Source organism: Sardina pilchardus, chromosome 3 (genome assembly GCF_963854185.1).
Source record: "Sardina pilchardus chromosome 3, fSarPil1.1, whole genome shotgun sequence".
Classification (NCBI taxonomy): Eukaryota; Metazoa; Chordata; class Actinopteri; order Clupeiformes; family Clupeidae; genus Sardina; species Sardina pilchardus.
In genome coordinates, this window is record NC_084996.1 from 35290113 (window position 1) to 35305093 (window position 14981).

A 14981-nucleotide genomic window follows, 5' to 3' on the forward strand; every position below is an offset into this window, starting at 1 on the left:
CCTTTGTCTTAATTGCTTTTCTTTCATAAGGCTTTGAATATTAAGGAAAGTTCTAAACATGTTATAGTTTCAAAACAGATAAGAGTTGGGCTCATTTCTTCTGGAGGATTCTGGGAGTTGTAGTTTGGTGACCGGTTGTCTGTGTGTTGCTGCAGGCTGGCGGCAGGTGCAGGTGCTTGTGGTGGAGCCGACGTCTCGCTCTCTGAATAGCGGAGACTGCTTCCTGCTGGTGACGCCGCAGCACTGCTTCACATGGAGCGGCCGGGCAGCCAACGCTGCCGAGAAGGCAAAGGTCAGCGCCACAGAGTGCCCCTCTCTCTCTCTCTCTCTCTCTCTCTCTCTCTCTCTCTCTCTCTCTCTCTCTCTCTCTCTCTCTCTCTCTCTCTCTCTCTCTCTCTTTCTCTCTGTCTCTCTCTCTCTCTATCTCTCTCTCTCACTCTCTGGATAAAGCAGCACAGAACCTCTTGGGAAGGAGCTTTCCCACCTAAACATCTCAATTTTACATAGGCTGAAGCTGTACATAATGAAGCTGTATATTTTATGCATTGCGTAGTCAGATTAATGTGATCTTTAATGTGACGCCTAATGTTACCGTTAGCAATAGTAGCGGCAAATGGTTGTTACTGATGGTTATAGCACATGTGAATTGCTCATATTAGCTGGTGTTTGCGGGTGCAAAATCAGTGTGTGATGGCAGTGTTTACTGCTAATGTGTTTGGTGTATGTATTACCTAATCAATTTCATTTGTAATGCTACAGGCCTCTGAGATGGCCTTCATTATCCAGAGCCAGCGGGACCTGGGTTGCCAAGCAACTCAGGTCATCCACATTGATGAGGGAGTGAACAGTGAGAGTTCTCAAGCGATGGAGTTCTGGAACCTTCTAGGTGGAAGAGCAGAGTACATGGGTGAGTGTGTCTGTAGTCTACAGGGCAACATTTGTCCTGTTGATTAAAGAGCTAGTGTCCAGTGTGTGTCTTTGTGATCATCTGCGTGTACACGTGTATCTGCCACGTGTGTGTGTGTGTGTGTGTGTGTGTGTGTGTGTGTGTGTGTATGTGTGTGTGTTAACCAGCGTCTCCCTCCCTGAGTGCAGGTGCGGGTGGCCCTGAGGAGGATGAGCTGTTTGAGAGCGTGCTGGTGGAGTCCAACTGTGTGTACCAGCTGGCAGAGGACCGGCTAGTGCCTCACGAGCAAGGCTGGGCCACGGCCTCTCACGTCGGCCTACTGGGCTCCACTCAGGTACACACACCCCTACCTAACACACACACACACACACACACACACACACACACACACACACACTAGAGTAGAACCACTTCTCTCTGTACTGCCCCCTGGTGGACAACCGTGGTGCTGTGGTGCTGTTGAGACTACGTAACCTATATTGCTCATACATTCTATACCAGATACAGATTCAGAGCGTTTCTATGTTCACACCATGTGTAAGGCCTGCTCTTGCTGCTCTCCCAGACTCTGCTGTTTGACTTTGGGAGTGAGGTCTACCTGTGGCATGGGAAAGACGCTACCCCAGGTGACCGCAAGGTGGCGCTGCAGTTGGCTCAGCAGGTGTGGATCGGAACGTATGACTACAGGAACTGCAGGATCAATCCCTTGGACCCTTCAGCTATTAATGCACATATACCCAGGTGAGTTCTTTTAATAATATGCAAATACAATCACACACACACACACACACACACACACACACACACACTACAGTAAATTCTTCACTCACTCATTCATTCATCTCACAGTAGTTGCAGGAGTCCTTCAAATACATGTTTATTTATGAAGAAAAAGGGGTTCACTGGAGCAAGTTACGTAACGTCGAAACGTTAGTCCCACAATGTTAGCACCTTAAATGAAATGTAAAAAAACCTTCACATCTGAGTTGCTCCGGTGAACCCCTTTTTCTTTACTACAGTTTGTCCACTCCCGTGACGCACCAGATGGTGATTTCAGGAGCGCGGAGGACTTTTTGTTTTTTCTACATGTTTATTTATTTAAGCCAGTATGGGGGACCATCAGAGACTACCATGTCATGCCATGCTTTGTAATGTCATGTTTTTGCATTTTTGTTCAGGCTGGGTGTTGGGCGCCCTACCTGGGCCCTTCTGGGTCGTCTGTTTGAGGGGACAGAGACGGTGCTGTTCAGGCAGAAGTTTGTTGACTGGCCCGGCACAAGCTCCAGCAGAGAGGACATCAGTGCCCCCACTGTGCACACCTCACAGGTGATGAGAGACACCAGTGTCCCACACCCAGACTAGATGTAGTAGTCGTGATGTACTGTATATTTGACAATGGGACACCGTGATAAGCTCTTCAAGAGTGGGGTTACCCACTCAGACTTGGCCCAGTTCTTATATATGCACTGTTCTTGTGCACAGTATGGCTGTTCTGATTTAGTGTGTACTGTAATTGGAATAGAGAGGACAAGGCATTTTGAAGATAGGAAGTGTTGGAGGGATTATGAATGAGGCGTGATTGGTGGAGCCCCTAACCTCCCCTACCCATCTCTTTACTCAGAGTGCTTTGCCAGTGAGCCCTCTGCCCGCGGACGGCTGGTCATGCGATGCCAAGGCCCTGCTGGCGGGCGAGGATGCGCCAGCGTCCGGCTCCCTGCTCCTGGACGGTGTGGACGTGCAGAGGGGGCGGGACCTGGTCACGCTGAGGGACGGGCGGCAGGCGGAGCTGAGCACGGTTGCCGTGGACGCCTGGCACATTGGCGAGCGCGGGGAGAGTCCGGTGCCTCCGGAGAGTGCTGGACAGTTCCATGAGGCAGAGACATACGCCGTCCACTGGAGCTACCGCCTCACCGCTCTGGGTGGGTGTGTGTGATAGTATGGACTGTATAGTGTCTGTGTATGTGTATGTAGGTAGATGTACAGGATGCATGCCCATATTCCATATGTCTTATTATGATATTTACAATAGTACACAAAACAGTTTTTACCTAGATTGATTTAAGAATATTAGTGATATATTTCAATCATAACTTGGATTGGACTATGTGCTTGCTCAAGCTTGACTATATTCTGCTGGATATTTATGTGATTATGTGTTTATGTTACTGGACTCTGTTTAAAGTTGACCAAGTAGTGGCCACTGGTGACGGCGTGGGTCAGGACTGCTCGGCCCTCTTCCTCTGGCATGGCCGCCACTCACACCACTATGGGCGGGAGCTGCCGCCTGCCCTGGCCAATCACTGTGGAGCTGAGGTGCTGGTGGCTCAGGGGGAGGAACCTCCCTGTTTCCTGCAGCTGTTCCAGGGCGGCATGGTCCACCACAGAGGCAGGAGGGAAGATAGGGTCGATAACACAGGTGTGTGTCTGTGTCTATATGTGTGTGTACGTGTGTATGTGTGTGTGTGTGTGTGTGTGTGTGTGTGTGTGGTCACACACGCTGGCTTTTTTTTCCACGCAAAAGTAACAATAAATCATATTTATTAAGTACAGTAATTATACTGTAGCCTGGCACGCCCTCCCAGTGACGCAACGCCGTCAGGCTTTTGCTGCTGGTCTGGTCAACTGCTCATTGAGAAGGATTTCTGAGTTCCCGAAATCTGCGGAACTGCCCCCTTTGGTCGAGAACCAATCAACTTTGAGCAGCTCCAACGGCTCTGGGTAGAGGCGTGTTCAAGGCAGCGGAAAGAGTGTTGTTATTGGTTTAAACTCGGCAATCCGCTTTCTGACATCTACCAGTAGCAAACCGAGGCACTTAAAGGAGGCGGGTCAACCAGCGCTGGCAAGAAACCGTGATAGCACAGGCTGTTGGTCAGACTAAAGTCTCGCAGAGCCTTTGAAAGTCGATGGTAATCAGGCTAATTATACTGTAGAAAAGTCAGTATAATGTAGCTAAAAAGTAAACTGTAGTGCATACTAGTGTCTAGGGGTATGAGTACAATGTGTCAACATAAACAAACTGACGGTCGAGAGGAGAGGGGGTGCCTCTCATTTAGAGTTTATACGTCCTCCCTCGCTCCTCGGGCCTCGATCCTCACTGATCTACATAAAGAAAGATAGACGAAGGGGATAGACTATCATTGTTGCCGCCCCATCATTCTTTATGTACATTAGTGAGGATCGAGGCCCGAGGAGCGAGGGAGGACGTATAAACTCTAAATGAGAGGCACTTCGGGAGTCTGCCCGCATCTTCAGAGCGGCCATTTTATTCTCTGGCCCACATCAGGCCCAAACAACGCACACCTGTGCGCACCGGCATCTCTACCGCCCCCTGCTGGAAGAAGGACACAACAGCATAGAAATAATACCATGTGCAGGTCTGACAGGGTCGTGACAGTGTGTGTGTGAGTGTGTGTTCGCACACATGTTGCTCTGTCATCTTGTTTCATGGCATAGTGCGTATGAAATATTGCTTGTTGGTTGCATTTATTTTGATGACACGTTCACAGATCGTCTTAGATGACAGATTCAAAGTGTCTACAGAATACCGGTTCAGATGTAATTTAAAAAACTGATCATTTTGTTCATCAATATGTGCTCCCTAGGCATAAAACCAATGATCTGGAAAGGTGTGATTTCATTCATTCATTCATGTGTGTGTGTGTGTGTGTGTGTGTGTGTGCTGTAGCTGGCTGGCGTCTGTTCTGTGTGAAGGGGGCCATGCCGATGGAGGCGTCTCTCTGTGAGGTGGAGTGCTGCTGCTCCAGTCTGCGCTCGCGCGGCTCACTGCTGCTGCTCAGCATCCAGCAGGGGGCGCTCTACCTGTGGAACGGCTGCAAGCTCCAGCCCAGCACCCGGCAGGTGGCCAGGCACACCGTAGAGAAGCTTCTAGAAACGTAAGAGCAACACCTACACATAATGTTTGAGCCTATGCTTTGGAAGTCTTAAGTAAATTTAATTGTGTTATTGTGTTATGTAAGACTTATACCGAGTGTGTATGTGTGTCTGTGTCTGTGTGCGTGTATGTGTGTGTTTTGTATGTCTGTGCATGCACGTATGTGTGTTTGTGTGTGCGTGTGTGTGTGCGCATATGTGTGTGTTTTGTATATGTCTGTGTCTATGTGTGTGTGTACGTGTGTGTATGTGTGTGTTTTGTATGTGTGTGTGTGTCTAAGGTGTCCTCCTGAGCTGGGTCTGAGTCCTGATACCAGTCTCAGAGTTCATGAGGTGGAGGAAGGGGCGGAGCCCACAGAGTTCTGGGCTGCCATTGGGCAGCAGGACCGAAAGGCCTATGACTGCATGTTACAAGGTGTTTCATATACACACACACATACAGTATATACAGTAAATTCCCCCTACACACACAAATACACTCATGTACAATGTGAATACCTTCGCATGAACGAACAGTTATTGTATGCTATTTGATTGCAGACCCTGGGAAGTATACCTTCACCCCCCGCCTGTTCCATATGAGCGCTCAGTCAGGGGACTTCAATGCCGTGGAGATCCTGAATCCCGCCAGGATGACCGGTGTTGTCATGCCAATGCCTTTTCTGCAGGACAGCTTGTATTCTGTGTCACAACCAGGTAAATGGCAATAGTATAATACTTACACACACTCACACACACACACACACACACACACACACACACACACACACACACACACACACACACACACACACATACATGAACATGAACACACACTCGGTCACATAACAGAGCTTGATGATTATATAAATCAGTAGCCTCTTATCTCATTTTGATGAGTCATATTGATTTCAATCCTATTCAGGCAAATTCACTCACATTTATTTCATTTTTAAATTCAGTATCAAAATTAATATTTGGGTTTGCTGTGTCACACACCATTGGTTGTATAGGTAATGTTTTAATGGCAAAAGCCAGAATGTTATCGATGCCGTTTGCAGTTGTACACAAATGAACGGACACCAAGTGCAGGTCTCCCTCTCCTCTTCTCTGTGTGTGTCCAGCTCTCTTCCTGCTGGACAACTGTCTGGAGGTGTACCTGTGGCAGAGCAGTGAGCCAGCACACGGACAGCGCCCCCACTGGGCCAAAGAGAGGAAGTGCGCCCTGGAGACCACCCTCCAGTACTGCAGAGGTCAGTGGTGTATGTGTGTGTGTGTGTGTGTGTGTGTGTGTGTGTGTGTATGTGTGTGTGTGTGTGTGTGTGTGTGTGTGTGTGTGTGTGTGTGTGTGTGTGTGTGTGTGTGTGTGTGTGTGTGTGTGTGGTGTATGACCGTGTAAGTAATCTGTATGTCTGCTTCTGTGCTCCAGAGCGTAACCCACGGCGCCCCCCGCTGGCCTATCTGATAGAGGACGGTGCTGAGCCGCTCACCTTCACCAACGTCTTCCCCGAGTGGAGCCCCAGGACACCAGCCCAGGTCAGTCTTAGCCCCAGGACACCAGCCCAGGTCAGTCTTAGACCCAGGACACCAGCCCAGGTCAGTCTTAGACCCAGGACACCAGCCCAGGTCAGTCTTAGACCCAGGACACCAGCCCAGGTCAGTCCTAGCCCCAGGACACCAGCCCAGGTCAGTCTTAGACCCAGGACACCAGCCCAGGTCAGTCTTAGACCCAGGACACCAGCCCAGGTCAGTCTTAGACCCAGGACACCAGCCCAGGTCAGTCCTAGCCCCAGGACACCAGCCCAGGTCAGTCTTAGACCCAGGACACCAGCCCAGGTCAGTCTTAGACCCAGGACACCAGCCCAGGTCAGTCTTAGACCCAAGACACCAGCCCAGGTCAGTCCTAGCCCCAGGACACCCCCCCAGGTCAGTCTTAGACCCAGGACACCAGCCCAGGTCAGTCCTAGCCCCAGGACACCAGCCCAGGTCAGTCCTAGCCCCAGGACACCAGCCCAGGTCAGGCCTCAGCCCCCTCCATTCTCCACCACCCCCCATCTCCAACCCCACTCTTTCATGTGTCAGTGCCAGGTCTCAATCACAACCCACTCATAGCTTATGTAGGTGTGATATACTGTAGGCATGGATGTGAATGTATTATCGATGGGTTCGTTTTGGATAATTGGATGGTGTTGACTTCATTTTATACTTCAGCTTCATTTCATTATGGACACTCACTTTATGCCAATGCGTTGACGTTGGTAGTTTCTTGATAGATGAGCTAGAGGAACATACTCTCTCTCACACACATACACACACACACACACACACACACACACACACTTAAGATTGTGTGTCTCCTGGTGTTCACCCTGTTTGTGCTGGGTGCCTGCAGGGGGAGGCTCCGCGTAAGAAGCTGACCCTGGTGCAGGATGCCCTGGACGCTCTCAGCGCGCCGCGCTTCCCTCTGGAGCAGCTCCTGAGGCGGCCCCTCCCGGACGGGGCGGACGCGCTGCACCTGGAGGCCTACCTGTCTGACCACGACCTGCAGGCAAGTGTGTGCTACTGTACCTCCTCACAGGGAGAGCGCAGCGGGCCACTGGCCCTGATTGGTACAACCTACAGTCCCTTCAGCTCACAGAGACCGCAGGTTCTCCCAGTTATTACCCAGGGGAGTCTAGGCAATAAAGAACAATAAGCGATTCTAAGTCAACACACATTCTGTCACATTCACAACAACATCTCAGTGCAATCCGCTAGTGGTCTAATCTGTTGACATGCTGCAGAAACACCCTGGGGCTGACAGCAAATAATGTATACGCACACAGCACACACAACACTATTGCGGCCGATCAGAAGGAGTGTGTACACTACCCACATATCCATGCAGCACTAAAGAGTCTCTCTGCAGCATCACTAATCCCACCTGTAATGCATCAATTATACTGACGTGTTGTACCAAGATGACGCCAGTAACAGTGGCTGGACATGCTATGAGTATGATTTGTGTTGCCAGTATTGTTGCTCCGCATAATCTGGATTTATGCATTGAAAAAGAACTGGCACGGATTACCTGGTCATCCAGAGAGCTTTTGTTCCAGCGCTGGCCACAGACATTGTTAATACATGTGTTCACTTTGTCATACTGTCATTATGTGTAGGCTAATAAACACGTTTGTATTCTTTTATCCAATAATGTTGTAGATGGCTCTGGGCATGAGGAGGGAGGAATATGCTGCACTTCCAGATTGGCAGCAGATCAACCTGAAGAAAACTAAAGGACTGTATTGATATTCACCTTTCAGCACACTGTTTTTTATATAACATATAGAGTAGATTTTATTTTCTGTCAGCAAAAAGCTATCTTTTAAAAAGAAAACTTTTTGTATTTTCTATTTTTGTGGAAAAAAAGTATTCTTGTTAAGTGGCCCCTCTTTGCACACACACATGTACATTGTCTCCCCCTCTAGTTGCCTGTTTAAAAGTGTGTGCTTGTGTATGGGTATGTGTGCGTGCGTGCGTGTGTGTGTGTGTGTGTGCGTGTGTGTGTGTGTCCTATGAAATTGGTCATTATAGAGCCTTAAACCCTACTCACAGGGATTGGCCAAATGTTCTTATTTGAATTTGATTTCCTTGTAGTGTATAGTACACATTCAGTGCAAGCACAAGGGACAACTCCATGCACTGTACAGCATGCCCAATCCCCCTGCCTAACGCGAGCGAGCTTTACCTCTGGCCAGAACAGAGGAGGTGTCATGAGAATGATGTGTGGTTTTAATACTGAACTTAGCTGCAGATTTCATCAAATGTGTTTTAAGTTAATGAAACAACATGGACGACAAACTGAATGATGTAACATCAGAGCATTGTGTTTTTTTCCTATGAAATTTTAATTTACCTGTACAAATAAGATCAAAGAGATGGAAGAGAGAGAGAAAGAACAGAAAAACAATGTAAGAGTCAGTCACAATCTCTGTAGATATTTTATGAGAGAAAGAGAATGCATATAAAAACAAAGCAAGGAAGATCAATCTAATAAATACGGTAAGGAAAGTCCCCGTCTATGCTGTTTTTCCTCAATCACTCTTTTAGAGCCTCTATGCTTCTACTGAAACACCTGTGCTGTTGATGAAAGCTGAATCCAGGACTACATTTTCTGACAAAATGTTCTGTGGGGGGGGGGGGGGGGGGTGAGAGAGTGAACTGTTTTTCATTTCTACACTCTTAAAATGAATGTGTTGAAAACAACACAACTTCCATTGTTTTTAACATATATCTGTGCCCAGGTAGGGACAACACATTCATTTTAAGAGTGTACATTTGCAGTGAGTTTGACTCACTTCAAAAGCCTAAAAAGTATTTTCAAATACGTTTGTGTAGGTATGTTGTATATGTACACGTGTGTGTGTGTGTGTGTGTGTGTGTGTGTGTGCGTGTGTGTGTGAGACAGAGTTTGTCTCGTGGTGGGGGGGTGGTGGATAAGAGTTTTCTCAGATAAAGCTGGCAAGTGTACTCTTCTGGGGTGTTAGGTGCAGCTGAGTGGGTGAGGCTGTGCCTGTGTTGCTTAATGGAGGGAGCTGAAGGCAGTGAGTGTGTGCTGGTGTGAGGTGGACAGCAGTGGCTGAGTGGCTGCTATGTGTTTTCCCATGAGATTAGCAGGAGCCTTAAGCCCTCATGTGACGCTGCGCTCCACAGCACAGCCCTGACCACCTAGTACTGCTGGAGAAACAAGTAAAGGTAGGTGTGTGTGTGTGTGTGTGTGTGTGTGTGTGTGTGTGTGTGTGTGTGTGTGTGTGTGTGTGTGTGTGTGTGTGTGTGTGTGTGTGTGTGTGTGTGTGTGTGTGTGTGTGTGTGTGTGTGTGTGTGTGCGTGTGAAAAAATTGCAGGATTTCCTCGTTTAGATAGATGCCTATGTAAACATGTGGTATAAAATCATAACATTAAGTATTATCAATAATCATACAATTATAACAAAATATTATCTGTTGACAAGACACAGAGCACAACTCCAAAAGTGGAAGAATTCTGTAGGGACAGGATTAAAATGCACAAAAGAACTGCCATAATTATGATCTGTTCAACTAAATATCTTACAGTATACATTGTGATTATGTTTTTGAACATGTTGAACTTTTTCAGCCCTAAAACTTCATTATTATTAGGCCCTTCAACAGTCATCTTCACTCGAAAGACATTCCTGTGGCTTCCAACAAATTACAATAAGACATGATGTGTTCCAGTTCATCAGAAAAGAGTTCTGATATGAGAGCTCTGGCTTGAGACATGATGGCGATAACAGGCAGAGAAAGAAATAAAGATAAGGAGAAAACGGCATGAGACAACTACAGAAATGAAGGGTGGAGTGTTCCACTCTTCTTACAGCTAACTGTAGATGGGAAAAGCTATGGGGATGGCTACTGTGAAAAGAGGCCTGTGTGAGAGTGTCACGTGTATATACAGGTGTGTGTTGTTTCACATGTGTGTGAGCGTAGTCAACAATTTTGATGTGTTTGTGTGTGTGTGTGTGTGTGTGCATATGCGTGCGAATGTGTGTGTGAACTCAGATGGCTTGCTCTCTCTCCGGTAAACTCCTCTCGGGCTCAGACGCTAGCGCCGCCTCTCTCAACACGACCATGTGATCCTCTGCGGCGTGCAGCGATTGGTCGATCCAATCCATGCTGCCCGACATGTGACAAGCGTTTCGGGTAACCAGCACCAGATGACTCACAGACAGTAGTAGGGCGGTGGCCCTGATAGGACATAATTAGAACACAAATATATTATTCAGATACTCATCCCATTACAAGTGACAAAAAGCACTGTATTTCATGCACATACTGTAGATGTATGTGTATACTTTTTAATGTTTACATACTGTTGTTGTTGGGGCATTAAGTATGTGATCCATTACCTGGCATCCAAGAGAATTGGGTCCAGAGGCGGGTACATGGAACGTACCACATCATCCACCCTACACAGACACAAAGGAGGATGGGTAATGTAGTCCTGTGAAGGCACTCTTCAGAATATACAGGACTATTGTTGGTTGAGTATGTTTTGTCCTACCAGGCTTTCCCTTGATATGCAGATCATTTAAAGATCATTTCTGAACCCTTTGTGTTCTTGGTTAGTTGAAATGCGTGACTGTTAATTTAGCCCTGAGCATACCTGGGGCTGATGCGTTTGGCAACAGTGATGATGTCACTGAGGCTGGCTGGAGCCTTGACCTTTGCCCCAGAGCCCATTGTCATAGCAACCAGCTTCTCAGTCAGAGTGTGACATATCTGAAACAAAGCCCACATATTAGGCTACTTGAAACCATTTGTTTTGATCTCCAGAGTTCTAACCACATAAGAGGAAACATTGCTTCAGTCACTCTCTTACCTTCAGAATAGAGATGCAGTGGGACACCAGACCGCTGACAGACAGAAGAAGAAAGAAGAGGTCAGTTGGAGAGAAAACACAAACTGAATGAGTAGCACTGGTTAAAGTGATGTGTAACTTTCTCTAATGGCTATTTTTGTTGTGCTGGTGTGGGGTTGAGGTGGGCAGGACATGAGTGAGAGTGACCAGGCAGAAACGTACGAGGCGTCCTCAATCCAGTCCTCGTTCTCCAAGATGGCCTCGATGTGGGGGTTGGTGATGACCACGTCATCCAGCTCCAGCTCAGATGGCTCGCTCTGAGTCTCCATCGCTCCGATCAAGTCAAGCGTGGGCCTGGGGGTGGGTGGACATCTCATCTTACATAGCACATATTCAGGTGAAAAGCTATAGGCTCAAACTGCCCAACATTTTCCCTCAGACTTGAAATATGATCAATGGAACCTCAATCTGCTTAGAGTTTTATGCCATTTTTATACACAGCATTTTGAAGATGTTTGGTATTGGTGAGCACACCATTAGTGACTCTCTCTCTCTCTCTCTCTCTCTCTGTGTCTGTGTACTCACTTGGAATCAAAGTGGTGCAGGAGACCCGGTGGGTGACAGTAGCGATGACGGCAAACCATCACGAGCGCCACAAACGACGCCAGGAAGATGGTCGCCAGCACCCCGATGGCCACAATCACCACCGTCTCCATGCCAACACCCGAGGTCCCCGTGGTAACTGACCTTTGAACCTCTGATCAGTGGCTTGGTTGGGGATCTGGAGTCAGCCAGGCAGTGTTCATCTGGAGAAAGGGGCAAGGACAAGGATTATGACTCACACACCTATTGTTCTGAAGTCCTCAGGTAGCTTTTTAGCCAACATACGCCTTGCCTGTGATCTCCAGCTATCAGGCCGTTTCTTCCTGTAGTGATGCTAGCCCATTCCCTCAAGCACTAGTAAATGCATTGGCTTCAGAAAAAATAAGCAAAAAATCTGATGTCCTTGATCATTATGGAACTTGAGTGTCCTGGAATGACCTATCAGTCTATACTTGATGCAGAGTAACTGAGAGTGTGGGAGGAAAGCAATTGGGCTTGAAGAGCTGGTCAGTGATTTGGAAATCGATCAAGCTTAAATGCCTAGTCACACCTCCAGAGTACACAGAACAGAACTAATGCATTTCATTGCAAAGACTTCACCTTAGCCTGCGAATGAACAGCCCCACTCTTGATTACACATGGTGGCACATTTAAAATACTTCCTTCTCTTTTTTAGATATGGACATTTTTTATGTATCCTGTTGAAAATGTGGGGAGTGGAACATTGAATCTTGCATGACTGTTTAAACAATTTTCAATTTGATCTGTAACTAGTCCACTTGTTCTTTGTTGACAATAGGCAGCAGAAAAATACCAGTTCCTTATCTACAGCCCTCTTTCATCCTACACACACACACACACACACACACACACACACACACACACACACACACACACACACACACACACACACACACACACACACACACAGTTTGTGTTCACTGGTCTATTGGACACATTTTCTATTTGATTTTCAACAGGCGAAAATGAGCTTTGGATCTTTCGTGTGTATTCAGAATGTGTGAATCGACAAGCCCTCTATTGCTTTCATTACTCCTGGGTCACTCAATGTTTGCATTATTTGGAGTCTGTTAAACATTACCTGGCCATGATTAATACAGTGACACCCATAATAACAGAGGGGTGTGTGTGAGTGAGTGTGTGCGTGTGTATGTGTGTGTGTGTGTGTGTGTGTGTGTGCGTGTGTGTGTGTGTGTGTGTGTGTGTGTGTGTGTGTGTGTGTGTGTGTGTGTGTGTGTGTGTGTGTGTGTGTGTGAGTGTGTGTGTGTGTGTGTGTGCGTGCGTGCGTGCGTGCGTGCGTGCGTGCGTGCGTGCGTGCGTGTGTGCATGTAAGACATATTTGCCCCCATCACATTGAAAACCTGGTAGAATTAGGTTTTCCACAGCACATAACACACTTAACAAAAAAGGGACTCCGGTTATAATTCATTCTGTAGACTCGAAAGATCCCGTGGGTTGTATCTGGTAGCCAAGAAAGAGCAAATACTTCATGCTGATATGATCCTCCTTAGAGTGCCCTTTCACATGTTAGCTTTGCCACCCTCTGAGGCGTGGAGTCCAGAAACAAGAGCTAAATGGAGGAGGGGACGATTACAGTCGCCTACCTGTGTTGTGGACACAGATGTGTGCACATCTGCTTGTGTGAGCATCAGTTGGGGGATTGGTTAACTTTCACATGATATAACTACACAATACTTTTCCAACATCGATGATCAATTTAAATCAAGAGGAAATGTCTTGGAAATGTGAGAAAAGAAATAGGGGAAAGAAAGGGAAGTAAAGAATATGATAAGAGTTGGCAGTGTCCTTCCAGTGCACAGCGTTACACAGAGTTAAAGCATTTCAAAATGTGGTATTTTCATCTGGATGATTATCTAAAATGCTATTTGAGAATGCTGTAAGTCACTAATCGGATTAATTCGCGAGGTGCACTGTTCGTGTCATACAGTGCTTTGCTTTCTCCCCGCGCTCAGTTTCGTGAACTTTCCAGTGCAATTCGTCGCAGGACAAAAATGAAGTTTTTAATGAAGCATTAGCCCAAGCAGATTGTTGTGACTGGACAAGGTTATATAAAAACTCTATGGATTGGCAATCGCCAATTTATTTCATGCCATTCTGCTTAAATTCTACCCTCGCTAAACTCAGTAACGCTGGAGAAAAACATGAGAAGGCCCCATAATCATAACAGATCTCTGTTTGTTTATTTAAAGTAGATAGACTATTGAATCAACACGGAAAAACACTAACTCCATATATGGTCAGACAGCGAATGATAAATGGACTTCCACTTGGAGGGCTCCAACTATTGTTGAGCAGGCTGCAAGAGTTAAATGTTAGTGTGCGCTCTGTGGCTTCAGTTTGTCCTCAGTCAGAATGTAATAATACAAACTATTAGTCAGAAAATGTAGGCTACCACATACAAAAAAAAATATTTATTTGTTTCATAGAAGGCATAGCCACTTATTGTTGATTAAAAACAACCAATCATTCTGCCTTAACTATAAAGAATAAAAAGACTTGACCCTTATTAGAAATAAGCTTATAGTTCCGCAAAAAAGCTTACCTGCTAATCGACGTAGTGGCCTAGCCCAGGCTTTGTATTACACTTGTATCTTTGTATCAGTTGTATCTTTAGTCTATAGCTTGAACACTAAATTGCAACGGGCTATTCCTTACTTCAACCACAACTTTATTTTATTTTTATTTTTTTTAATTGTATCAACTATCTAGGCAAAAATTGAGACGCAACATCAATTAGGAAAGTTTAATAAACTCACCGATACATTTAGTCCTTTTTCCTGTGGTTTGCCTGCCGAAACAAAGCACCTATTCCCGGTGGCATGCGGAGATGGCACGGACCTCCCCAGCCAGGGAGCGCGCAGAGGCTGGAGCGTGCACTGCCAGGTCATTCTGAAGTTGAACCTGAAAACTTTCGCATGTCACGCGCGCTCACGTCCAACAGAAGCAAGCCTATATGGCGCGCACTAAAAAATGCCATGGCTCAAGCTATCGGGGATGGGCCTATTAGTTCCTGAATTCGCCAGTAGTTATCTCAGAAACACCATATACTATCACATACAGATAAAGTCGAAACGATGTTGAGAGAAATGTTCATCCATATGCGTTTCTTGAAATGAATGTCAGATCTCTTGTACATTTCTTGCAACTTCTCTGCGCATTGGTGAGTACTCGGAGCCATATGGCCCACCAGGTGGCAGTG

At 46.7% G+C, this 14981-nt stretch overlaps 2 protein-coding genes across 3 annotated transcripts in view; one reads left to right on the forward strand and one right to left on the reverse strand.

Moving 5' to 3' along the window:
* Positions 1-8827, forward strand: part of svilc (supervillin c) — a 20202-nt gene extending 11375 nt beyond the window's left edge. For both annotated transcript variants that reach the window (XM_062533059.1, XM_062533058.1), the window contains 14 exons: positions 156-292; positions 760-907; positions 1096-1241; positions 1473-1648; positions 2086-2233; positions 2529-2826; positions 3090-3323; positions 4593-4800; positions 5080-5213; positions 5339-5494; positions 5902-6030; positions 6207-6313; positions 7170-7325; positions 7979-8827. In XM_062533059.1, coding sequence (XP_062389043.1) covers positions 156-292; positions 760-907; positions 1096-1241; positions 1473-1648; positions 2086-2233; positions 2529-2826; positions 3090-3323; positions 4593-4800; positions 5080-5213; positions 5339-5494; positions 5902-6030; positions 6207-6313; positions 7170-7325; positions 7979-8065 — 2264 coding nt within the window. In that variant the 3' untranslated portion in view covers positions 8066-8827. The remainder of the gene's footprint in view (positions 1-155; positions 293-759; positions 908-1095; positions 1242-1472; positions 1649-2085; positions 2234-2528; positions 2827-3089; positions 3324-4592; positions 4801-5079; positions 5214-5338; positions 5495-5901; positions 6031-6206; positions 6314-7169; positions 7326-7978) is intronic.
* Positions 8828-8960: 133 nt separating this feature from the next.
* On the reverse strand, positions 8961-14643 carry tmem98 (transmembrane protein 98). Its single transcript, XM_062533060.1, has 7 exons — positions 14539-14643; positions 11723-11943; positions 11360-11491; positions 11159-11192; positions 10943-11058; positions 10686-10745; positions 8961-10524 (listed from the first exon to the last, which is right to left on the reverse strand). Exons 2-7 carry the CDS (start codon positions 11851-11853, stop codon positions 10335-10337), a joined length of 663 nt encoding a protein of 220 aa, XP_062389044.1. The 5' UTR covers positions 11854-11943; positions 14539-14643; the 3' UTR covers positions 8961-10334.
* Between the last annotated feature and the right edge of the window lie 338 nt (positions 14644-14981).

Coding starts and splice junctions, on each gene's coding strand:
- tmem98 (XM_062533060.1), bottom strand. CDS start 11,853: ATGGAGACGGTGGTGATTGTGGCCATCGGGGTGCTGGCGACCATCTTC. Junction 11,193..11,359: donor GACTGGATTGAGGACGCCTC/GTACGTTTCTGC, acceptor TCTGTCTGTCAG/CGGTCTGGTGTCCCACTGCA. Junction 11,059..11,158: donor ACTGCATCTCTATTCTGAAG/GTAAGAGAGTGA, acceptor GCTTTGTTTCAG/ATATGTCACACTCTGACTGA.